Source organism: Phyllostomus discolor, chromosome 9 (genome assembly GCF_004126475.2).
Source record: "Phyllostomus discolor isolate MPI-MPIP mPhyDis1 chromosome 9, mPhyDis1.pri.v3, whole genome shotgun sequence".
In the NCBI taxonomy this organism is placed as follows: domain Eukaryota; kingdom Metazoa; phylum Chordata; class Mammalia; order Chiroptera; family Phyllostomidae; genus Phyllostomus; species Phyllostomus discolor.
In genome coordinates, this window is record NC_040911.2 from 42,808,901 (window position 1) to 42,829,414 (window position 20,514).

At 41.9% G+C, this 20,514-nt stretch overlaps 1 protein-coding gene across 1 annotated transcript in view; it reads right to left on the reverse strand.

Annotated features, from left to right (window-relative positions):
• Positions 1-2,412: 2,412 nt before the first annotated feature.
• LPIN2 (lipin 2) overlaps positions 2,413-20,514 on the reverse strand; it is a 65,502-nt gene continuing 47,400 nt past the window's right edge. The window contains 18 exon segments of the mRNA XM_036009253.1: positions 2,413-5,467; positions 5,469-5,541; positions 5,879-5,928; positions 5,931-5,984; positions 6,735-6,767; positions 6,769-6,849; positions 7,246-7,302; positions 7,304-7,409; positions 8,315-8,401; positions 8,939-9,087; positions 9,961-10,105; positions 10,947-11,029; positions 11,764-11,853; positions 12,606-12,675; positions 13,101-13,194; positions 14,826-15,013; positions 18,147-18,222; positions 18,225-18,245. Coding sequence (XP_035865146.1) covers positions 5,396-5,467; positions 5,469-5,541; positions 5,879-5,928; positions 5,931-5,984; positions 6,735-6,767; positions 6,769-6,849; positions 7,246-7,302; positions 7,304-7,409; positions 8,315-8,401; positions 8,939-9,087; positions 9,961-10,105; positions 10,947-11,029; positions 11,764-11,853; positions 12,606-12,675; positions 13,101-13,194; positions 14,826-15,013; positions 18,147-18,222; positions 18,225-18,245 — 1,529 coding nt within the window. The 3' untranslated portion in view covers positions 2,413-5,395.

The window sequence follows — 20,514 nt, forward strand, 5'->3', positions numbered from 1 at the left end:
GCAGCTGAAGGGGGGGGGACCTCCTCCAGGGGACGCTGAGAATTCACATCTAATTAGCAGCTGCCCGAGCTAACGAGATTGCTGCTGCCCAGATCACACAGATGTGGCTTTAAGAGCTCACGGGTTCCCAGGCAACAAGAGGCCCAACATAAAGTTGAGCACACACTGAAAACTGAGATCATCCAGAAAAGCAGGCATCTTCCCACGGAGAGCACGCTCTGTTCCCAGGAAGCCCAGGCACGTCACGCCCTCACCAACAGGCGCAGAAACCTCTAGGCACACCAGATTTAGCTCCAGGTGGTCTCTGCTCATCAGGTGGGTAAAATCCGCTGGTCAGCAAAATGCCAGTAGGAGAGGTAAGTCCTCTAGAGCCCCAGGAAAGATGTGGACCACAGACAAGTTTCCTTGGCTTGAATCAAGCCACCAATACTCTCATGCTGTAAAAATTGCTTTGACTTTCCAGGGCTGCTTGCCAGTGAGATTATAGGGTGGCCCCTAGACACCGCAGAGAGGAGCCTTTTTCCTCACCTCCCACCCCCAGGCAAGACAGAAGTGACCAAGAACCTGAGGGTTTGCTGTTTCAGGATTTTAAAGTCTGGGCTCCTCTCCAGGAGCGTGGGGGAGAGTGGCATTCTCATCCCATCTCTCCAGCTGAGGAACTGGCTAAAGGTAGCTGGCTGTCAGAGTATTGCTGGCTTCCTAGAAATGACTCATGGAAAAAACCCAGTGAAATGGAGCATGTTCAGGAAAACCCAGTTGGCGTGCACACGCTTTTGCCCTCTCTCTTTCACCATCCCTTGTAAAAACCTTGACCCGGTGCCAAAGGGGATAAATGTGCAATAGTCGGAAAGGCAGGGCTGTTCAGAGCAACAAGTAACATTTGGTCTTCCCCTCTCGGTGCATTCTGACTCATTCAGTGAAAGAAGGTGCATTTCAGCTTTGTGTGTCCAAGACACGCGAAGTAGACTAAGTCTAATTATAGCAGGTCAAGATGAAATAAGAGGAAAGCCTAATTGTGGTCCATTTAGGAGACAGCATCTTTCAATAGGGAAAGGCTGAGAGAACACAAGGTCCCCTGAGCTGGAGACTACAGGGGCCTCTGGAGCAGCCCCTTCCAGGAAGCAACAGTGGCTAAACTGTGTGGCCTGTGAGACATATGAACCAAAGCCCTCGGACTTATTCAGGCTCAGGGCTGCTACTTCTGAAGTAAAGAAGTGGTTGCTGAGGAAAAGCTCAGAGTACTTCTTAAGGTAAGCAGAGACAGGACTGGGACATTTTCCCTCCCTGCATGAAACTTTACAAAAGGCCACATATTTAAATAATTGAAGAAAAAAAAAAAACAACCACCCAGAATGATCCCAGCAATAAAGAATGCAGACCATGCAATTGCATTTGAAATTATTTCCATGTTAGCACATTAATCTAGCTTTCTCGATGGCCAACTGTTTTTCACAACTCATTTGTAGTTTGAAAGGATCAGGGTATTTGTGACCAGAGAGACGCCAAAGACTGTGCCGGCATATTTGAAATGTGCCTCTGCATATACCCACATACACTCTCTAAACATATGTACGTGTCTTCCCCATACCGTCCTATCAAAGGGGAGTAAAGGGAAGAATGCACGTAAACTCCAAGGGGTGCGGAGGGCAGCAGCAGGACGCCGCAGCTGAGACAGGCCTTCTGAGCGCAGAGTGGAGCCATTTGGGGTAACAGCCATTGCCTTTATAATCAACCTCCCTGTCTGAGCTCTTCCCTTCTCTTTCCCAAACTACACCCCCCAACCCAAGAGCCCTGGTTCCCTCTCCCCTGACCTCTCTCACCCAGCCATGGCATGGCAAAACATGGAACGAGAGCTCTCCACACTTGAAGGCACACTCTCAAGGAGGACTTGAGGGATTCAACATGTTCAACATATGCTGTATCTGGCAGGGCCCAGTGATCCAAGGGGATACAAAGATACTCATTTAAATAATATGTGGGATGTTTTTTGACCCGAGTTCACTTTGACTCTCCTAAGCTGATGAAAACATCAGGATTGCTAAGTAGTGCTCACGCCAAGAAAGGGTTTAAGGAAAGGTGGATGGCTGTGAGCAGGGGACTCAGGGACCCTTACAGGGCTGAGGGGTGGGATGGAAACAGCCTAGAGGACTCCCGTGAGAACACACCAGAAATCACACACGCATGAATGAATCACTCCCTGGCATAACCTACAAAGGAAGAGGTTAGTCCCTGAGGGTGTAGCCCTCGCTTGTGGAGTTAGGTTTATAAAAATAAGCACCAAAAAGAAGTCCTTTCTGTAGACTATTTAAGTGTCAGCAAAGATCAAAATGCTAATTTATGGAAATTAACATTTTCTGGCAAGAGTACAGAGAAGAGGGTTTAAATATCCTCTGAAGGAAACAGTCAAATGCATTCAGTTTACGTTTGTTTATTGTTGTAACATTTTGTTTTGAACATCAAACACTGCACCAAAATATGAGACCACTTATCTTAGGACAATGGTCTTTGCCATAACTAAGAGTACTGACTGATGTTTACAATTAATTTATGACAACTTGAAACTTATTGGTGGCACTACCATCTAAAAATCAAATATTCTATCACAGAATGTAATTATTAAATCAAAAGAACTGAGTTTTCCCCTCCCCTTTCCTACCTTTGAACCAAACACAGTCTTCACCTGGAAAGAACACTTACTTGAAAACAAAGCCTCAAATTTTTAGCTACTTTCATCAAACCCAGCAATGCCCTAAAATGGGAAAATAAGACTTCCTAGCATAAATAGGATGATATTGAAAAGATGTTAAAATTTCCTGGAAAAAGTCTGCTTTCACCAACTTACGATAAGAGAGAGTTGACTTCTTATTTACCTGTCAAAGGTCTTGCCCGCACTTTCAAGAACACACTGTGGAAGGGCCGTGTGTGGTCTTATGGGCAAAAGGTATTGTACTTCCAGTCATCTACTGGCTGTTGTTCTTCAGCTGTTCTCCCTGTTTGACTGTTAGCAGCTTTCATTTCAGGACATCACAGTAGTTAACTCTTTTGTTTTTCCAGTTGAAAACTATGCAGATGTGCTTCAGCACAGCAACGCAGGACTCACACAAACGGCGGCAAGGCACACTGTGGGCCCCCACGTGCACTTCCTAACGCCTCAGAGGATGCAGACAATGATGCCACAGCCACATGAGCTTTAACACACACATCAAGGGCAGGTGCTAAAGTCAGGCTGAGCTGGAAAGAAGGAAAGGGGCCAACCCATGGCCATTTCACCAGTGAAGCAATGAGAGAACGACTCAGAAGAGCCCAACTCTGCCTGCGGTCTACCCATGATACCATCCCTCACCAAAAGCAGCATGATGCTCACGCTTCTTCACTCACTCACCATTGTAAAGTCTGTGTACAAACAACACTCAGGGCATCTCTCTTTCACAGAAAGAACACGTCATTTGTAACCAAATGGCAATGGTTTTCAGCACAAACTTAATACTTTCATGACATTATAGCAATAGTATCACGTACTTTTCAGCAAGAGGGCTCCTTTAAATAGGAAAAGACTCATCAATTAGTGTAGTACCCACTGGATCAATCTGCAGTGAAGTGACGAAGCTGTGCTTACGGACAATGGGACAAAGGAACCATCTGCCATCAGCTGAGGCGGGAAGACCCAGGTTCCCGAGCTGAACCTTCCAGAAGGCCCACATGTCCAGAGAAAAAGAAACTGTCCTAGTCAAAAACTCTCTAAAGGATACCCTAAAAGGACTACAGATGTGGACATTAAGAGTTTTCATACTGCACATGTGCAAGGAGGTACCAACCAGTTCAGGTTAAGTACATAAAGCTTATGTTCTTCTAAAGCAAACACAGTCGAGGACACACTGATGGCATCTATGAGATCAAGTACTGCATGGCCATTCATTCTACTGGGAATTTAATTCAGGTAACTGGGCAGAACTTCATACAATATAACCTAGTTTCCCTAACCTACTGTACATAATAAATTCATTGGAACAATTAGACCTTGAACCTAGTCAAGGTGGGAAGGTCCACACTGGACAAAGTGTGTGCCTTCAGGTTCCGCCACTGAGACGCGCACTCCAGGGCCTTCGTCACTGTTCTTCTGCATCCAACCCCACCAGGAGAACAGCTGAGCTACATTAGGGACTTTCAAGTCGCCAATCTGGACAAATAACCACCCCCGTTTCTCCACTTTTACGTTAGCATTTTTGGGGTGGAGAAAACTGAAACAAGGAGAGCCCCCAGTACAAGCACGGGGGAAACATGTGGAAATGAAAACCACCCTGAGTAGGCGGTGCCCTGTACCTGCAGCTCCCACTCTGCTCTGGAACTCAGCTCACTGCTTTCTTCACCCACAGCGGGCCTGTGGTCACTTCTGGTCCGACAGCCCCTCCTACAGCTCTATTAGACTTTAGTATTGACTTGATTGTCAACACCCAACCTCATCTCTTGGGGCTCTCTCATCCTGAGGGACAGAAGACGTCCCTGGTGCTGTCTGCTCAGACTCGCACAAGTTCACTACAACCAGGCTGAGAAACTGAGGGGGGCCGGTGGGACAGAGAAAAGGAACCCTTCCCAGGAGCCATCGCAAGTGCACAGCTGTGTCCTCCAAGGCCTTCCGAAGCCAGAGCTCCCCTTTGGCTGTTTAACCTGCTACTACCGTTGTTAGTCCCTGTTCTTACAGACATCAAATATTTCCCTCAAAATTGCTTCCTCTGGCTAGGTTCAAGACAGAAGGCGATGATCTAAGGGGCTTCTCCTCCCGAGGAGCCCACATCTGCAGGGTGTGATGAGTGGGCCTGGGCTACCCCCCAGCAGCCATCCCATTTCAGCATATCAGGGAAGGAGCAGCCCACAGAGGAAAAGTGAGCAAGCAGTTTGAATCATCATAAATGGGACCCGAAGCATTCAGTGACCCTGACCCTTAATAAAGTACTGGTTTTAGAGAGAAACACTTTGAATTGCCCAGTGGAAATTATAACACTTTACTTTGTGCAATATTTTTGGTCCACTTAGTTTCTTTTTTCTTCCTTTTAAGTTATGCAGTTGAAGGAAAACCCGGCACACAACTTGACACAGAACGTGTGAGAGAACCGGCCGGTGACAGGAGCTCAGGTCTCTGACCTCAGGTCCGAGCTCTCCTCATTTCTCTCCCGCTGGGGCACTGAGCTGCAACCCCACCAAGCTGGAAGGGTGAAGGAGATGGCAGTTCCTGCCTCCAGGAGCTCTCCTTGTCCCTGCTGTTGCCTAGCTGTCAACACCAGTCTTGCCACGTGCCTGAGGCGAGGACGGAAGCCCCAGTGTCCTCTGTCCAGCAGAAGTGCCGCTCACCTTCCCTAGCTGCAAGGTGAGAGACTGAGGACCTTCCAGAGAAGCTGCCTCAGGCCAGGTCATCCAGGTCCACTTTGGGGATTGGATCTCGCCAGTAGCAGAAGGAGCTGAACTCTGGGCAGCGGAAAGGCAGAATTCTGTTCCTTACTGAGAAGTGGGAACACGTGCTCCACGAGTTCGCTCAGTCTGTGATACCTAGGAGAAGGGATCAGGGAAGAAAAGCACAGACGGTACTGTGAGGTTGATCTAAGAGCACAAGGCTGCAGGTTGTAAAGCTAGTTTATTCAGATTCCTCAGATGGGTAGGATCAGAGACAGGTCCTTCATTCCTTCTCAGGTACAGACTTCCTCATCCAAGTCTAGGAGAATCAGTGATCCCTTACTCAGAGGAGACAATACCCGGGCAAAAGAAGATAGCCTCCACAGCAGGTGTAGTTCTGATACTTTGAGCGAGGCCTGATCTTTAGTACCTGTCTGTCCCCAACGTCACCCTGGCTGCAGGCACTAGGCTGAAAAATGGAAACAACACTTACGATGACTTGTTTCCTTTGGTCCTTTCTTGTATTAATTCACCCTTGGGGTTTCCAAGTGAAATATTCTGCAGTCTGGAACTCAACTTGTGTTTAACGCGTAGACATCCTGGAGAAGAAAACGTCAAGCAGGGAGATCAGAGGGAGAAGGAGTCAGGAGCTGCTCCTCCAGGCCTGTGTGAGCCACAACTGCGAGAACAGAAGACTGTCACTGGACAACAGGCAGAGCCGGGTACCATGGAGCTCTGCCCCTGAAACTGAGCTTTACACAAACCCAAACAAAAAGTGGAGCCAAACTCAGACTGTGCTGGGGGATGCAAGACACATGAGCACCAAGGAGATGCCGGGGGCAACCCCAAGCGAGAGCAAGAGCAAGAGGTCCCCACTGCCCACCAGAGGCGAGGAGGCAGCCCCTTCTGCATGTCTGGCATCTGAGGGCCCCCTCCAAGGGAGGCAGGTCAGAGAAGTGTTAACTAAGGGTGAGCAGTCATGCGTGCTTCTGGGGCTGATCCAAGGGCACGACTTAGGACCACTTGGAAGATGAATCAGAACCACCCAAGGAAACAGGAATTGAAGACACAGAAACAAAGAGAAAGTGCCCTTCATCACAGACCGAGATTCTGGGGGCAGATCTCCATCAAGACGATCTCCCTGATTACTGAAGAAATGTGGATAAAGTGAAAACTTTTAGCAGAACAGGCATTCATTTTGTCTATAAAATTCACCTATTTAGCAGAACAGGCATTCATTTGTCTATAAAATTCACTTGAGAATCATGACATGGCTACATCCCGAAAGTGTACATTCCTCTTGATTTTACCCACCACATCAGAATGTGCGGCCTGAAGGAGACACTTACATTCGGACGGTTCCCAAAGGCAGCATAGAAAGGGCTGCTTGCACGGGGCAAACAGGTTCTTGATATCATTTAGACATTCGATTTTGAATTTCCTCGGTTTCTTTTCTATACTTCACTTCCCTAGGAAGGGAGGAAAAGAATCAAATAGTCCACCAAATTCCAAAATGGCAGTTCTCCCTGACGTACAGTCCCTGAAAAATTTTAGTGCTCACAACCACCCAATTTTTAAAATCCTAGTAACTAGGGATCTTTCTTTCTCCTTCTCTCCCAGTAAATCTGATGGCTAAGAACATTTGATGGGGTTTGGGGAAAGGGAACTTGAACTTCCCTTTGACCACACTTGACGCAGACCAGGTGAGCTGTGACTCAGAATGCTATGGGGGAGCCAGAGATACAAGAAAGAAGCCCTGAAAACAAGATCGAACCCTTCCAATGAGCCCAACACCCCAGCCTCACACACAGTCCATCCAGGCCCCACAATCCCTCCCACGCGCTCAGAAGGGCTGCCTGCTGGAATGTACCTGTGGAAGGCGGAGAACAAGCTGCTGGGCGACAGCATCAAAGGGCCCCCGGTGCAAGATCGTGCCCTTGTCATTGACCCAGTGCAGGTAACCACGGGTCATGTCGGCCATGCCAATGGCACGAGCAGAGCAGTACAGAAACTTGTAGCCATTCCTGAAAGACAATGTGTCCCATTTAGTCCACCGTACTTTGGCTAAAGGTGAAAAAAGAAAGCACTTTTCTTATAAAAGATCCAAGTAAAGAACATCTCATTTATTGTGAAAATCAAATTCTTGAATTTAGGAGGAAAATAGGATTATAAAGATTTCACTTCTCCATGGAAAAAGCCATGGGGAAAAATTATGCAACTAGGGATTATGCTAAATTTATGATTTAATCTTCAGCATCCAGTTCATGAAAGGCAGCTTACAGAGCAGACAAAAATCTTGGACTATCTTTAAATTGTCTGTTATAAAGGGAAGATACAAAAGATCTTATTTATAAAGAGAATTTGCAGAAGACATACCATTTCTGTAAACCATGGAGCAAAATTATATCTGGGTAACTGACATTATTTTCATATTAGGGCATTTTCAGCTAATGTTTAAGACCCTGTAATTTTTCAAACCAATTTAACTCATATGTACTAGGGTCCTGCAAAGGCCACGGCACTGTGTTCTCCGTTGCACTCGCACAAAAGACCCCATGGGTGAACTGTTTCCCCTGTGCATGCATACATCACCTCCTCAAAGAAATGCCCAGTTTAAAAGTATCTAGGTACCCACAAGTATCCAATCCATAAACCAAAAATGAAAATCAGCTCTTGTCAAGTTACAGATAAAATCCCAATTATAGCCCAACTATAAATATAGGTAGTGCCTAAAATTCATAGCACTGAGAGAATGAGATGATGTATGTTGGCTGCCACTTTTCTTTGTGTGAGGCTATAGGAAAGGAATGGAAAATAAGAATGGGAATAGCTGGATCATAAACACACATGACTTATTTTTTGACAGATCTCAACCAAAGCAAAAGTCTAGTTCACTAGAGTACATTAGCAGGCGGGAGAGGAGACCTACTCGTTGATGGCGTGGTAGAGCTTTGCAATACCCTGATGAGTCCAGTCTTTACCTAGCTGTGGAAGAATCTGTCCCAAGGCATCAGACCTAGGAGGGTAGAAGTAGGAAAAGATATTAGGAACCAAGCACTTAACACCCAAGTGTTTTCCCTTTCAGTTATATACCAGCTGCTGAAAAACACTGGGTGGAGGGGCGAGACAACCTACAGGGCAATTTGCAGCGAGGCAGTCTCCTGCAAATACACCCGCCGGGAGTATTCTGAAAGCAGAATCAGACACCAGAGCCGGCTGTTCATTTTTAGAGATAATTTACAACTGCACGCCCTCTTTTTCTCCTCCTTAATCTCAACAGCTTCTTGGTTGTTTTCTTTAATGCCAATATCTGGAGACCAAATAACTAAATCTTTCCAAAAGTTATTTTCAACATTACATTTGAATGGCTCCACCTATCTCCTCCATCCATAAAATGACCCTGTGTGGGGTCATTCTGAGTGCAGACTCAGAATGCCTCAGTGTATACAGTTTACAAAGCACTCCCGACAATGGCTGAGGGAACTCCCCTCCCCTCGCCGACCGCACACTGGTCTGCGCTTCCTCTCCCTGCCACCGAAGAGCTCCTGCTTACTTGGTTATTGTTCCATCTATATCGGAAATGATAATCTTGTCATTCCAGTTCCATAAGTAAATGGTCCCTGCACATCGGCAGGTACCTTGATACTGCGTTGTAATACTAAACACGACATCATTTGGACCATCTTGGAGCTTCAGTTTTGCCTTTTATAAAAAGTAGAAGAATAAAGAAAACCACAGGGGCAAAATGTTAAAAACTGATGAAATTACATGCAACAATCAAAAGTTACATTTTCCAATAATGTGTAGTCACTGAAAGATTGCCTAAAACATAATGTTAAGTGAAAAGGAACCCAAGCTCCAAAACATATAAACATGTGTGTATGAATAAAGAATGAGAAGAAGGCATTAATGTAGTAACTGAAATATAAAAAATATTAGCTGGAAACACAGTTTGGAAAAGAGTCTGAATGTTTAAAAAACACAACGGTGTCAGCCATGCTACCAAAGGCCTGGCCCAGTGCTGTGCATGCGGCTCACTGACTGTGCTGGGCCTGGGGGGCTGCCGCCTGAACAGGTTTGGGGTTCCAAGAGATTTTCTGATGCCCCCAACAAAAAATCTCTCTGCTCCTCCTTCATACCAAAGACTGGGGGCATAGCAAAACCATTTCACAATGAAAACAGGTGAAAAGCCAGGGAGTGAAAACAAATAGGAAAGGGGAAATTGTGTTTAAGTAAGAAAACATTATTTCTCTATTACTGTGCCTCAAGGGATAGTGGGCGACCCAGTGGTGAGCTAGCTGTGTAAGATTCATGGGGAAACAAGTTAAAAATACAGATTCCTCAGCTCAATCCTGGAAACTGAGGTGGGAGGTTAGAGGTGGTGGAGGAAGTTATGTTCCAGGTTCCCCAGGTGATCCTGGAGGTCCCCAAAGGTGGACATTTATGTGAGCATTTACGTGACCACAAACTGTGTTGTGTGCGTAAGGCCTGGGATCGAGCAGACAGAGGAAGGAGGCCAACGTCCACAGTTCCTAAGCTAATCAGACTAGACCCACGTGAACACACACTACTTACGATCTGGTCTGAGGAGAGGCGGAGAGACTTCTTATAAGAGGTTGTGCTGCTGTGGCTCGGGGGCTCCATAGGGATGGGGTCCATTTTGATGGATTCTTCAATCTCCTGGGACCCCTCATCACTGGATGAGTCATCCTCTGCCGGCCTATTCAACATCAACCCAGTTACTGAAGAGGCAGTAAACTGTCTTATTGATTAAGAGCTTTGCACTTAGGATCAAGGAAGAAAGAGAACCTAACTCCAGTCTAGAAATGGGAACAGTTTTTCCCTCTGCTGCTCCCTCCCTCTCATGATTGGTCAGGGGTTACTTTCTGGCTATGACTGGGCATTTTCTACTATGACCAACGAGTGCTAATTGTTGGAGGAGATATGTATACTTCAAAAGATAAGAAAACATAATTTCTTATGTTTGTTTAAAAAACTAACAGGAAAGATTTTCTGCACTCTGGTTATGAGAAAAGGGCGGAAGAAAGAATGTGACTGGGAAAAGTACACACTGGCAGATAGAATGGGGCACACGGTGGCACCCCCTCTGAGGGCCAGCCGATCTGCATGTCCAAAGGGGTGCTCCTTCTTCCAGGGAATGAGTCAGACCCACACGGATCTCTGAGATTCTCTTCATGATGTCCCCTTTGTGCCTTCCAGGAAGTCAGGGAGCAGGGCCACCAGGACAGCCCATTTTAGGGCTCCTCAATGCTCCCCCTTCCCAAGGGCCTACATTTATTTCACAGGCATCTGATTCCATGGCTCCATGATGGGAGGAGCAGTAATATTTACTCTTTGAAACAAATGATCTTTTTTAGAAAAGCAGAAGTTATCATTTCCTACCTGAGTGGCACAAACAAGCCACTTATTCATGTATGGCTATGGGAGAAAGATATTTCTGACTAAGAATTACACAAAATTGCCAAAATTGACTTGAATGCAATGACAAAAAGCAGGGGTGGCTTAAATGCTCTGCACCTGGAGGAAGACAGGATGCCCACCTGCCACTGGCTGGCTCCTTTGTACTTGATGGAAGGTCACTGGTGGGCGGCACCTCAGATTTCCCTTCCTTAGCCTCTGGCAGCTAAAAAGACAAGATAATAATGGTAAAGTGCAGCTTTTCCTCCTAATGACAAAGATTCATCAATGGTCCTTGCCAGGAATGAACAAAACTGCTTTCTGAATCCACAACTTTAAAATGCTCAAGAAAACAGACTTTCTCTAGTTTGAGCCAAAGGACAGAAACCTGAGCTGGAAGTCACATGCTGCTACACAAAAGCTGTCACTACAAAGCCCGAAGAAAAAATTTTAAAAGACCACCATTTCAAGTCACAAAATATAATACAAGTGGTCCACATTCATTAGGTCCACAGCAGAGACACCAGCATTACAGAACAGAAGTGACTGATGTCGAAACCTCCTGTGTAGGAGGGTAACAAGCTCTTGCTCCATCTGGATGGTAATGCGGCCAAGTGGAAAGAGCACAGGTGTTAGAACTGAACTCAAGGTCAAACCCTAGCTCCATCTCTTGCCAGTCAAGGCACTTCATCTCTTCATGCCCCAGTTTCCTTACCGGTACACAATGGGAACTCAAATACCTTATACTTTTGGGCTATTGTAAAGGAAAAGGAGTAATATATGTAAAGTACCTAGTCTAGTACCTGCACATAACAACTGTTTGAAATTGGTGACTATTATGATAGAAGAGAATTACATAGCCCAAAAGGACTTTTTTTTGTGCTTGGCAAAGTTTCTTTTAAATAAATAAAAGATTCACTTCTTTTTGCCTCATGGAAAGGATACCCCTGAGTTAATTACCTGTTTGGTCATGCTTTCTCTTTTACGCCAAAACCACCAGCGACCGGATTTCTTTGGCATCTTATCTTTGACCCAGGACTCGACTGTGGCCTAGAAACAATCAACTTGGGGTTAGTCTAGCAATCTGTCTGTCACAAGGAATCTGACTACCTTTTACCACTAGCCTGCAGAACAGTGCCTTATCACGAAGTATGAGCAATGATCTCCGCACCCCCCAAACTCTAGAGTTTTTAACATCTGAAAGATGAACAGTGTCCTCTTTCATGGCAGCCTGCCTTCCTGGCAGATCTGTGTATGAGACCGAGTGGTCAGGCTACATAGGAGTTGGCAGGTGGGCTGCTCTCGTGTCTCTATGCTTGGAGAATGTGGCTCTCCTGAGTTCTAAGGACCAAGTAGGCCAATGATGTCTTCTTGCAGGACAGATGCAAAGCAACCTTCATGTCTACAAAATAAGTTTATTAGCTACAATTTGACCAAACACACATGTCATGCTTCTGATAGCCACATCACCCTTTTCTTGCTGGTTCTTTCCATATGAGTGAGAGAGATTTTTTTTTCATTCATTCTGTATTTTAACAATTAGTAAAATCTCTCAACTTTTACACACACTCAGAAACCAGTAAAAATATCTAGTAACAATGACAAACATGTGACAGTCCAACTAATTTTTTAGATTTTGGGCATACAACCATTTGAGTGGGCCCACAGAACTCTCTGAATCATTTATAATATTAATAAAACTTTGAAAAGTACCCAGTTCAGAAACATGCACATACAGATTTTTCTAAGTACTACATGCTACAGACACTTTTGAAAAGGCAACAAATGTCAGATTATCCCACCTTGGGCAAACTCTTCTGGAACACTTGCAAGCTAAGGATCATGGGAGCAGCCAAAGCCCAGTTATAGTAACTGTCAGAAATAAAAATTGTGTATAATCATTACACAGAATGAGGAATGAGGTAGAATGGGGTAGGGAGGGAGGGAAAAAAGAGGTACAAAGAAGGGAGGGAAAAAAGAAAGAAATAATATAAAATTTCTTATTCTTTTCAGTAAAGAGATGATCAGCGAATTTTTTTGGTCACATAAATAGTCTTTGCTTCAGGCCAAGCTTCTCTGAACAGAGAAGAAAAAATCTACCAAACAGAGTAACATTTTAATACCTCACTTAAAAATGAAACTTTAAATGCTTCACTTTCATTGTAAAGTTATTGCCCATTAGCTCATTTATACAAAATGACATATTCTATAGCAAGAAATACTGTAATAGTTAAAAAGATCACTTGGAAAAAAACCCTGCAAGAGTATTTAACAATTACAAAAGCAAGAATATTTACCGGTTATATATCCGTATTACAAGGTTAGGATTGTCTATAAGTCCAGGGTTTTCCGCAAATTCATGGTAAGTAATGATATGCTCCATGAACTTTTCTGCAATATAAAATAATTATATAAATTCCCCAAACAACCCTTAAATAAAATAAATAAGGTTTTTCCCCAGGACAAGAATACTTCTATCCTTTCCCTTGTCTACCACTCCTCCCCCAGGTAAAAATGAAAAAACAGGAGAAACGAGATATGCCAGAGACTTAGAAAAATAAATTACAGGTATGGCCAGACAGACACGGAAAACACACACAGAAACACACTCTATAACTAATGAAAACCGAAAGTTTCATTCTTATCAAAAGGAGAAACTCTTTACTGGTAGGCAACTGCATAACTGAGGAATCTTTATGGGGGTCTTACAGATTGAAGTGCATACTACATTAGACAAAAAAAAAATTTACACTGCTTAGAGAAAAACACACACATCAAAATTTGGCTTTGGGTCTGTCGAGAAATAAATCCCAAGTTCCTGCAGAATGAATGAGGTTTTTGCATAAATTTTTGTGCCCTGTTCTTAAATCTGTACTGTAGCAGATCTATGCTAACAGAAATTTTCCACCTGGTAATCTGTATATTACTTTTACCTGTCATTTCTGCATGCTCTGAAGACAAAAATCTACCTTTTACACAGTGTAAATTTTATAGTTTATATAAACTAAATTTTCCATTCCCCACTCCTTGTATTTTTTTAAGGGAAGGCTTATGAGGATTACAACAATGTGACCTTCTTAATTTCGTTCCCTGGAAAAAACCATTGGCTATAACACACTCTTAATTTCTTGCAAGAAATAAAACAAAAGAATGGAATTAAGAGATGGAGAAAAAAAGAGGTATACTAAGCACCCTATGACCTTAAAAGAAAAATATTTAGGCTACACAGTTTAGGCTCAGGTGCGCCCAGTCTGCCATAAGCAAGCTTTCAGATTCTCTGAGGGTAACAGAGATGTCTTTTGACTAGATGATGCTAGTCATGGAATGAAAATCTTTCCTTAGAGGAAAATCAAAGGCCACCAGCCAAGTTGAAAAAATACTAAGAAGAACTTAGTTTACAAAGGAAGAACAAAATGGCTGAAGAACTTGGGACAGATGCACACACAGTGCTCGGCCCACATCAGAGATGCCAACCTACCTCTGCTAAGCTTCTTCCTCCCTCCCTCTTGAGTGACTTAATGCTCCTGAGCCAACTCTCAAGACTGAGAAAGAAAGTAATCCCTTCTACTTTCTGCCAAAGGACCATTCCTTTACTCAGCGAACAATCCATTTTTGACAACGTCAAGCTCTGCTTTCATATTCAACGCTCAGTGCTTTCCAGGAGGAAAGATGGGCCCCAGTCCCACAGATATTTCAACAACTTTACAGATGAGAAAACTGACTTGGCCTGAGCTGACCCTGGCTGCTCGCAAACAGAGTAGCCCAAGACTTCTCACTCTCTTAATGTGAAGTGAGAGCTTTCAAGGCACACTCCCCACCTAAGCCATTTATGTGAAGTGTCATCCCACATGAGGGATTTTAAGTGAGGGGCTAAGGGTCTTACATTAAAAAGAGACACCTGTTACCTGCTCAAAATCATTGAAGAATTTAATACCTGAAATGGCTCGACAGCAGGTTTTCAATCAAATGATGACCAAGCTGCTTTTTTCAAAGTGAAGTCATAGCATGACTGCCCAGCGTACCTTTAGAAATTTCTCCATTCTCACTGAGGCCCCCACAAAGGGAGAGGGTGACATCAGGCAAGTCCATGGCAGAATCCGAGAGGCACTCAGTGCCACTATCAGCAGCCGCACTTCCCACGGACTGTGGGGACTGGGAGCCAGAGAGCGTGTCAGATTCGGGCCACTGCCTGGAGCCAGGATCTGATTCACTGCAGGCAGGGGACAGGGACAAAAGGATTTGCTTTATTACAACTTCTTGTATTCCTAGCGTACTACATGGTTCTCTGAGGGCTTAAACCAGTAACAAATCCCATTTAAAATAACAGACTGATCTACAATCAGACAGAACATTTCCCATAGCTTAGAATCATGTCATAACAATATTAAAAATAACCTATTAGCACTACTAAGGAAGTAACCGTGAATGCAGTGAATGTCACAAAATTGCTCTAGAGTTATTCACAAAAACACAAACAGTTCAACCACAGCCTTTCTGATCCTAATTAAAAGAGTAAAAGAGTTTTAAGCATTTATTTATATTTCTGTGATGAAAATGACAGGGTAATTAAAAATAATCTGATTTGGAAAACTTTTCATCCTAACTTCCTAGAAAATGCTGTAGTACTATATATATCCTGTAGAAAATTAAAAAGGCTGTATTATTTTAAAAACAAGGCTTTTCTAAATTGATCTGTTACTCCCACAAATAAAACACAGATATTAAGTAAGAGAAAATTCTCAGGAGGCTAGACCCACCACAGAAAGAAATGTATTAAGAAATAAACTAAAAATGGACTGTTAGAGTAAAGGCCAGAAATAAATTTTTTTCACTTTTCTAGATGATAAGGCACAGAAGTCAGGTTTTTAGAAGGTAATTCTAAGAAAAGCTTTGTAACAGAACAATTTGAGAGAAAAAAGAACAAGGAATCAACACCTTAAAGTTTATTAGTCATGAATGCTTAAATGCCTCTATACCCTTTGAATGAATAATGTCACATTTATTGTTCTAGAATTTTCAAATCTTTTCTTTTATTCAGAAAGGCGATACAGTTAATGAATGTGACCAATATATGCAATCCACTATAGTTTAAGATGTTCAGAAAAAATCTCAAATTTGAGCAGTAGATGGCAGCAGAATACATATATATCATTAACTAGAAAGTTTCAAAATGCTGGTTTTGCATTTGAACCAACAGAAGATTTAGGTTTTTGGAAATGTTGTTTTAATAGCAATGTACAGCCATATTACAATACTTGAAGTTAACTCAATGTTCTCTTCACTGCAAAAGGTGAAAAATCAAAGCCCATATAAGGCAGCAAAGCCTACTACTATGCTGGGACTAAGGTAAAACAAACAGCATTTCCTATCACACGCAACACGCTAGATCCCTTTATAATTAGGTGCAGCCATGTGACCAGATGACTCAGTTGTTGATGTGGCAAGAAGGGGTGGGCTGTGCCCTTCCAAGCCTGGCACCCGAAAATTACCCAATGTGATCCTCTCTCCTTTCCCTGGTGAGGCCCTAAGGGGATGGTGGGGCATGGTAGAATCTCAAGATGGAAGGGGTTTGTGCTCCTGAATCGCTGTGTGCAAGGCCTACCACCAAACAGCAGCATTGGAATAGAGTTGACCCTTGAACAACATGGGTATGAACTATGCAGATACACTCATACACTGATTTTTCCCAATAGACAGTCAGCCTTTCATATCCCTGGGTTTCACATCCATGGATTCAACCAACCATGGATTAAAAACAGTATTTTCTGGGGTATGGAGAGCTGACTGTATGCACAGTTCTACACCATCTTATATAAGGGACTTGGGCATCTGCAGATTTTGGTATCTGTGTTACGTCTTGGAATCGATGCCCTATGGAGGGGATGGCTGTAGTTAAGTTTGGGGAAGTCAAAAGTTGTATGTGGATTTTCAACTGCATGAGGGGGAGTGCCCTCACTCGCCCACACAGTTCAAGAGTCAACTGTATTATCACATGGGGTAGGCCACTGAGGTCTTGAGTTTTATCAGAGCAGCTAGTGTCACTCTAACCAGTACAGGGAAGACACCATCTGACTCTCCAAGTCACCAAATCCACAAGGGTGATGTGATTTAAGTTTAATTATAAATACTGGATAGTTACAGACAATGAACACAACTGTAACAAAACACATGCTTGTAAGCATTACAAGATTTTCACTATCTTTACGTATGTATAAAATTTCTCAAGAAATCTGTTCATGAGGTAAGGCAGCTTACCTGGTGATTAGCAATGATCCTAAAGAGTAAAATTACAACAGTGCACAGTAGGGTCCCATTGCTTTAGTCACTTTCCCTACTTTTAAAAGGAAAACTAAGAAATCTATCTTAGGACTCCGATGTAAGTAAATGACCAAGGGCTGAGAATCTGAAAAAAAAAGTGATAATTCTAAAACAGCTTACATTTTAAGTTTCTTATTGAAGAAAAAAATGGAGTTTGTTTTCTCACCTTAAAAATTCATAAATATTTGAGACAAACTTAGGCAGGTAGTAGGAAAGATTTTAAAGACCTTTTAAAAATATCTATAAAAAACTTAAATATCTTCATATCAATCCCATCTTTCTACTTTAAATAAAAACAATGTTTTCAAACAATGAAAAGTATTTAATTATATATGCCTATGATTAAGTATATTCAAGTCATACTTTCCACAGGGAAAATTGTTTTCTTTGTAGTCACAAAGTATATCGAAATGGAATTTCTCTAAGAATGAAAATGAACTTGGGAAAACAGTACAAGTATATCCTATCTGAGGTTTTAGAGTCAGTGAAGAGGAAAATCGTGAGGGGGAGGGAACAAGAGGAACAAGAGGTGAGAGTTCTAAAAAACATGGGGCGTACAGACCATCTGGAATGGCGCCTCACCACACCCAGGCTCAACTTCAGAAAAGCCTGGGAGCTCAGACTCATTGAGGGAGTGAAGGCATTCTTTGTTAGAATATTTTTCAGTACCTTTAAAACACATAATAAATGAGACAAATGCTGATAAATTTTTTTAAGCATGCTGAATTTGCTTAATGACTATAATAGTGCTAATCTGAAGTCGTATCCTTGGTATACACTCATGTAGGTTAACTAGTGTACTACTTTTGTTGCATTAAAAATTTCTTCATAAAAATATGTGTTAGTTTCAAATCACTGCAGTTGAAACAACATGCACAATTTCTGAATCTTCTAATTCTGAAGCAATCATCTAATATAGCTAAAGGACATCATCATCTTGCTCCTTTTTCTCAAACATTTTGCTCTAGAAATAGCTAGACTATTGCAGGCTGTTCACACCCTTTAATATACAAGGAATACACTACCTTTTAGGGAAATAGAGAGCTGCGACTTCAGGTTCTAGAGCCTTTAAGTCATCTAGGTAAATATCATCAGGTCCTGGTGTTGGCTTCTCTTGTGGACACCTGTTTTTTTAATAAAAAAAAAAAAAAAAAAAAAACACATCTGAGATAAGAACTTAGTTATTCTTCACTATGACTCTACAAGAAAATAAAGGTTTGCCAAACTGACATGATTTGAATTGGGCTTTATTTTTAAAAGTGTCAAACAACCTTTTCACTTGTGTTGGTTCTCAAACATCTACGCCTATAGAGGTGAAATTCAGTGTTACACACAGAATAGCTACTCAATAAACATATACTTATTCACTCTTCATTTGTTGTTACATGAATAATCCTAGCCCTAAAATAATTTATATTTGATTAAGTATTTTTTACAATTATAGTACAAGCATGACCAAACTTGATGAAATCACTGGCATTAAGAAAGAAGACATTATATTCTAAAAACATGAAGTAAAGGTTTTGAGGGAACAGGACATTCACATGGTGCTAAAACATAACTTCTAATTGCAAAGGACAAAAATCTTTTACAACAAATAAATCTGGCCACAATACCATAAATAAGTGATTACATTTAATATCACTAATAGTGAGACATTATGAGATATACTATTAAGTACTCAATATATCCCATAAAGTAATCTTCAATTCAAAAATAAACATAGGTAACCCAAATCTAATTAAGTCTCTAGGTCAGTATTGCTGACTACAGTAGCCACCAACCACATGTGGCCACTGAGAACTTGGACTGACCTAGTTTGGTGTGAGGTATGTAAAATGTGTTTAAGAAATGCAGAAAACACACCAGATTTCTAACACTTACTTTATAAAAATCTAAATCTCAATAATTTTTATTATATTATTACATGTTAAATTTATAATAAGCTGGTTTTAACTGGTTTAAATAGAATACTACTAAATTCAATTTCACTGTTTACTTTTTAAATTTGTGAGAAGACAAAATTATATGTGCAACTCACATTAACATTTCTAATGGAGAGAGCTAACTTCTAGTTGAAGGAAATATGAGGATGTGACCTTGGAAAAAGAAAACAATTGTATACATCCACAATGTAAGAAAGTATACCAGACAATTGGCTGGGCTCTTCACAAGGTCAATATCATGAGTGTAGAGGAAAAAGGTGGAGAAGTGTGTATGTGTGTAGGGGGTATTCTAAATAAAAATGCAATATGAACTTTGATGAGGTCTTGGTTTGGGGGAAAAAAGCAATCAGAAAACTATTCTTGGCGCATTTAGGAAAATACGAATATGGTTCCTCAACATGACAACTGTACCATGGTTAGGTAGAGATCTTGAGAATCTTCTTATTCTTAGAAAGTGTATCTTCTTGGGTGGTGAACACATAGTACAATATACGTTGATGTATTATAGAATTGTATGCCTGAAACCTATATAATTTCATTAACCAATGTCACCCTAATAAATTCAATTAAAAAAGAAAGTGTATATTGGAGTATTTAAAGTGAAATGACATATAATACCTGAAACTGGTTTCCAAATAGCTTAAAACAATAAAAAAACTTTATGTGTGTGAGTGAAGAGACAAAAAGACAGTGATAAAGAGAGTGAGAGTCAGTGTGCCAATGTGCACAAAACTTTTCAAATAAAAGGTTGGGGGTGGGGAGAATGAGGCCAAATGAAGGATGGAAACCACTCTGTATCTTAACTGCAGTCAGTTCCTACACTATGTGCTAAGGGTGAGGTGGTCAGAATTTCCTAAACAAAACATTTACCCTGTAAAATAGATTCCCCCCTTTAACATTTCACCAAGTAGAACACATGGTTAGGGGCTTTGGGTTTGAGAACTGCTGATCTATGGAAGAGTAAGGTGCCACATTAAGCTGGATCATCAGCTGGATAATCACACTTGGCCACAAATCCTTTTATTTTAAGTTATTTCTGAGTGACCCTGAAGGTCCATACTTGTAGTGAACATTTTTATTAAGTCAGTTTGTGATTATCTATCCTTTGGTGTTAAATTTTTAAAATGGAAGTAGATATTTGGCTATATGTGACAATGAGTATTTTTAGGGAAGGTATTTACTTCCCTAAAAATAGGATCCAAGGCTAGTGTGTCTATCACTTTTCAGATAGTGTGTTTTGGCTCTTATTGCATGTACCAATATCAATAAATAACTTTATATTTTTAACTAGGAGAATATTCTGGTTTATTAAACCTGTATTCTGAAAGTAAGATACAGCTGTCAAGCAAGCACTGGGACCCTATCTTCTGTTTCAGAGGGAATAATCAAAGAAAGAGAACACATGCTAATAATTAATGTGCATTTATCTACACACCTGATACTACTG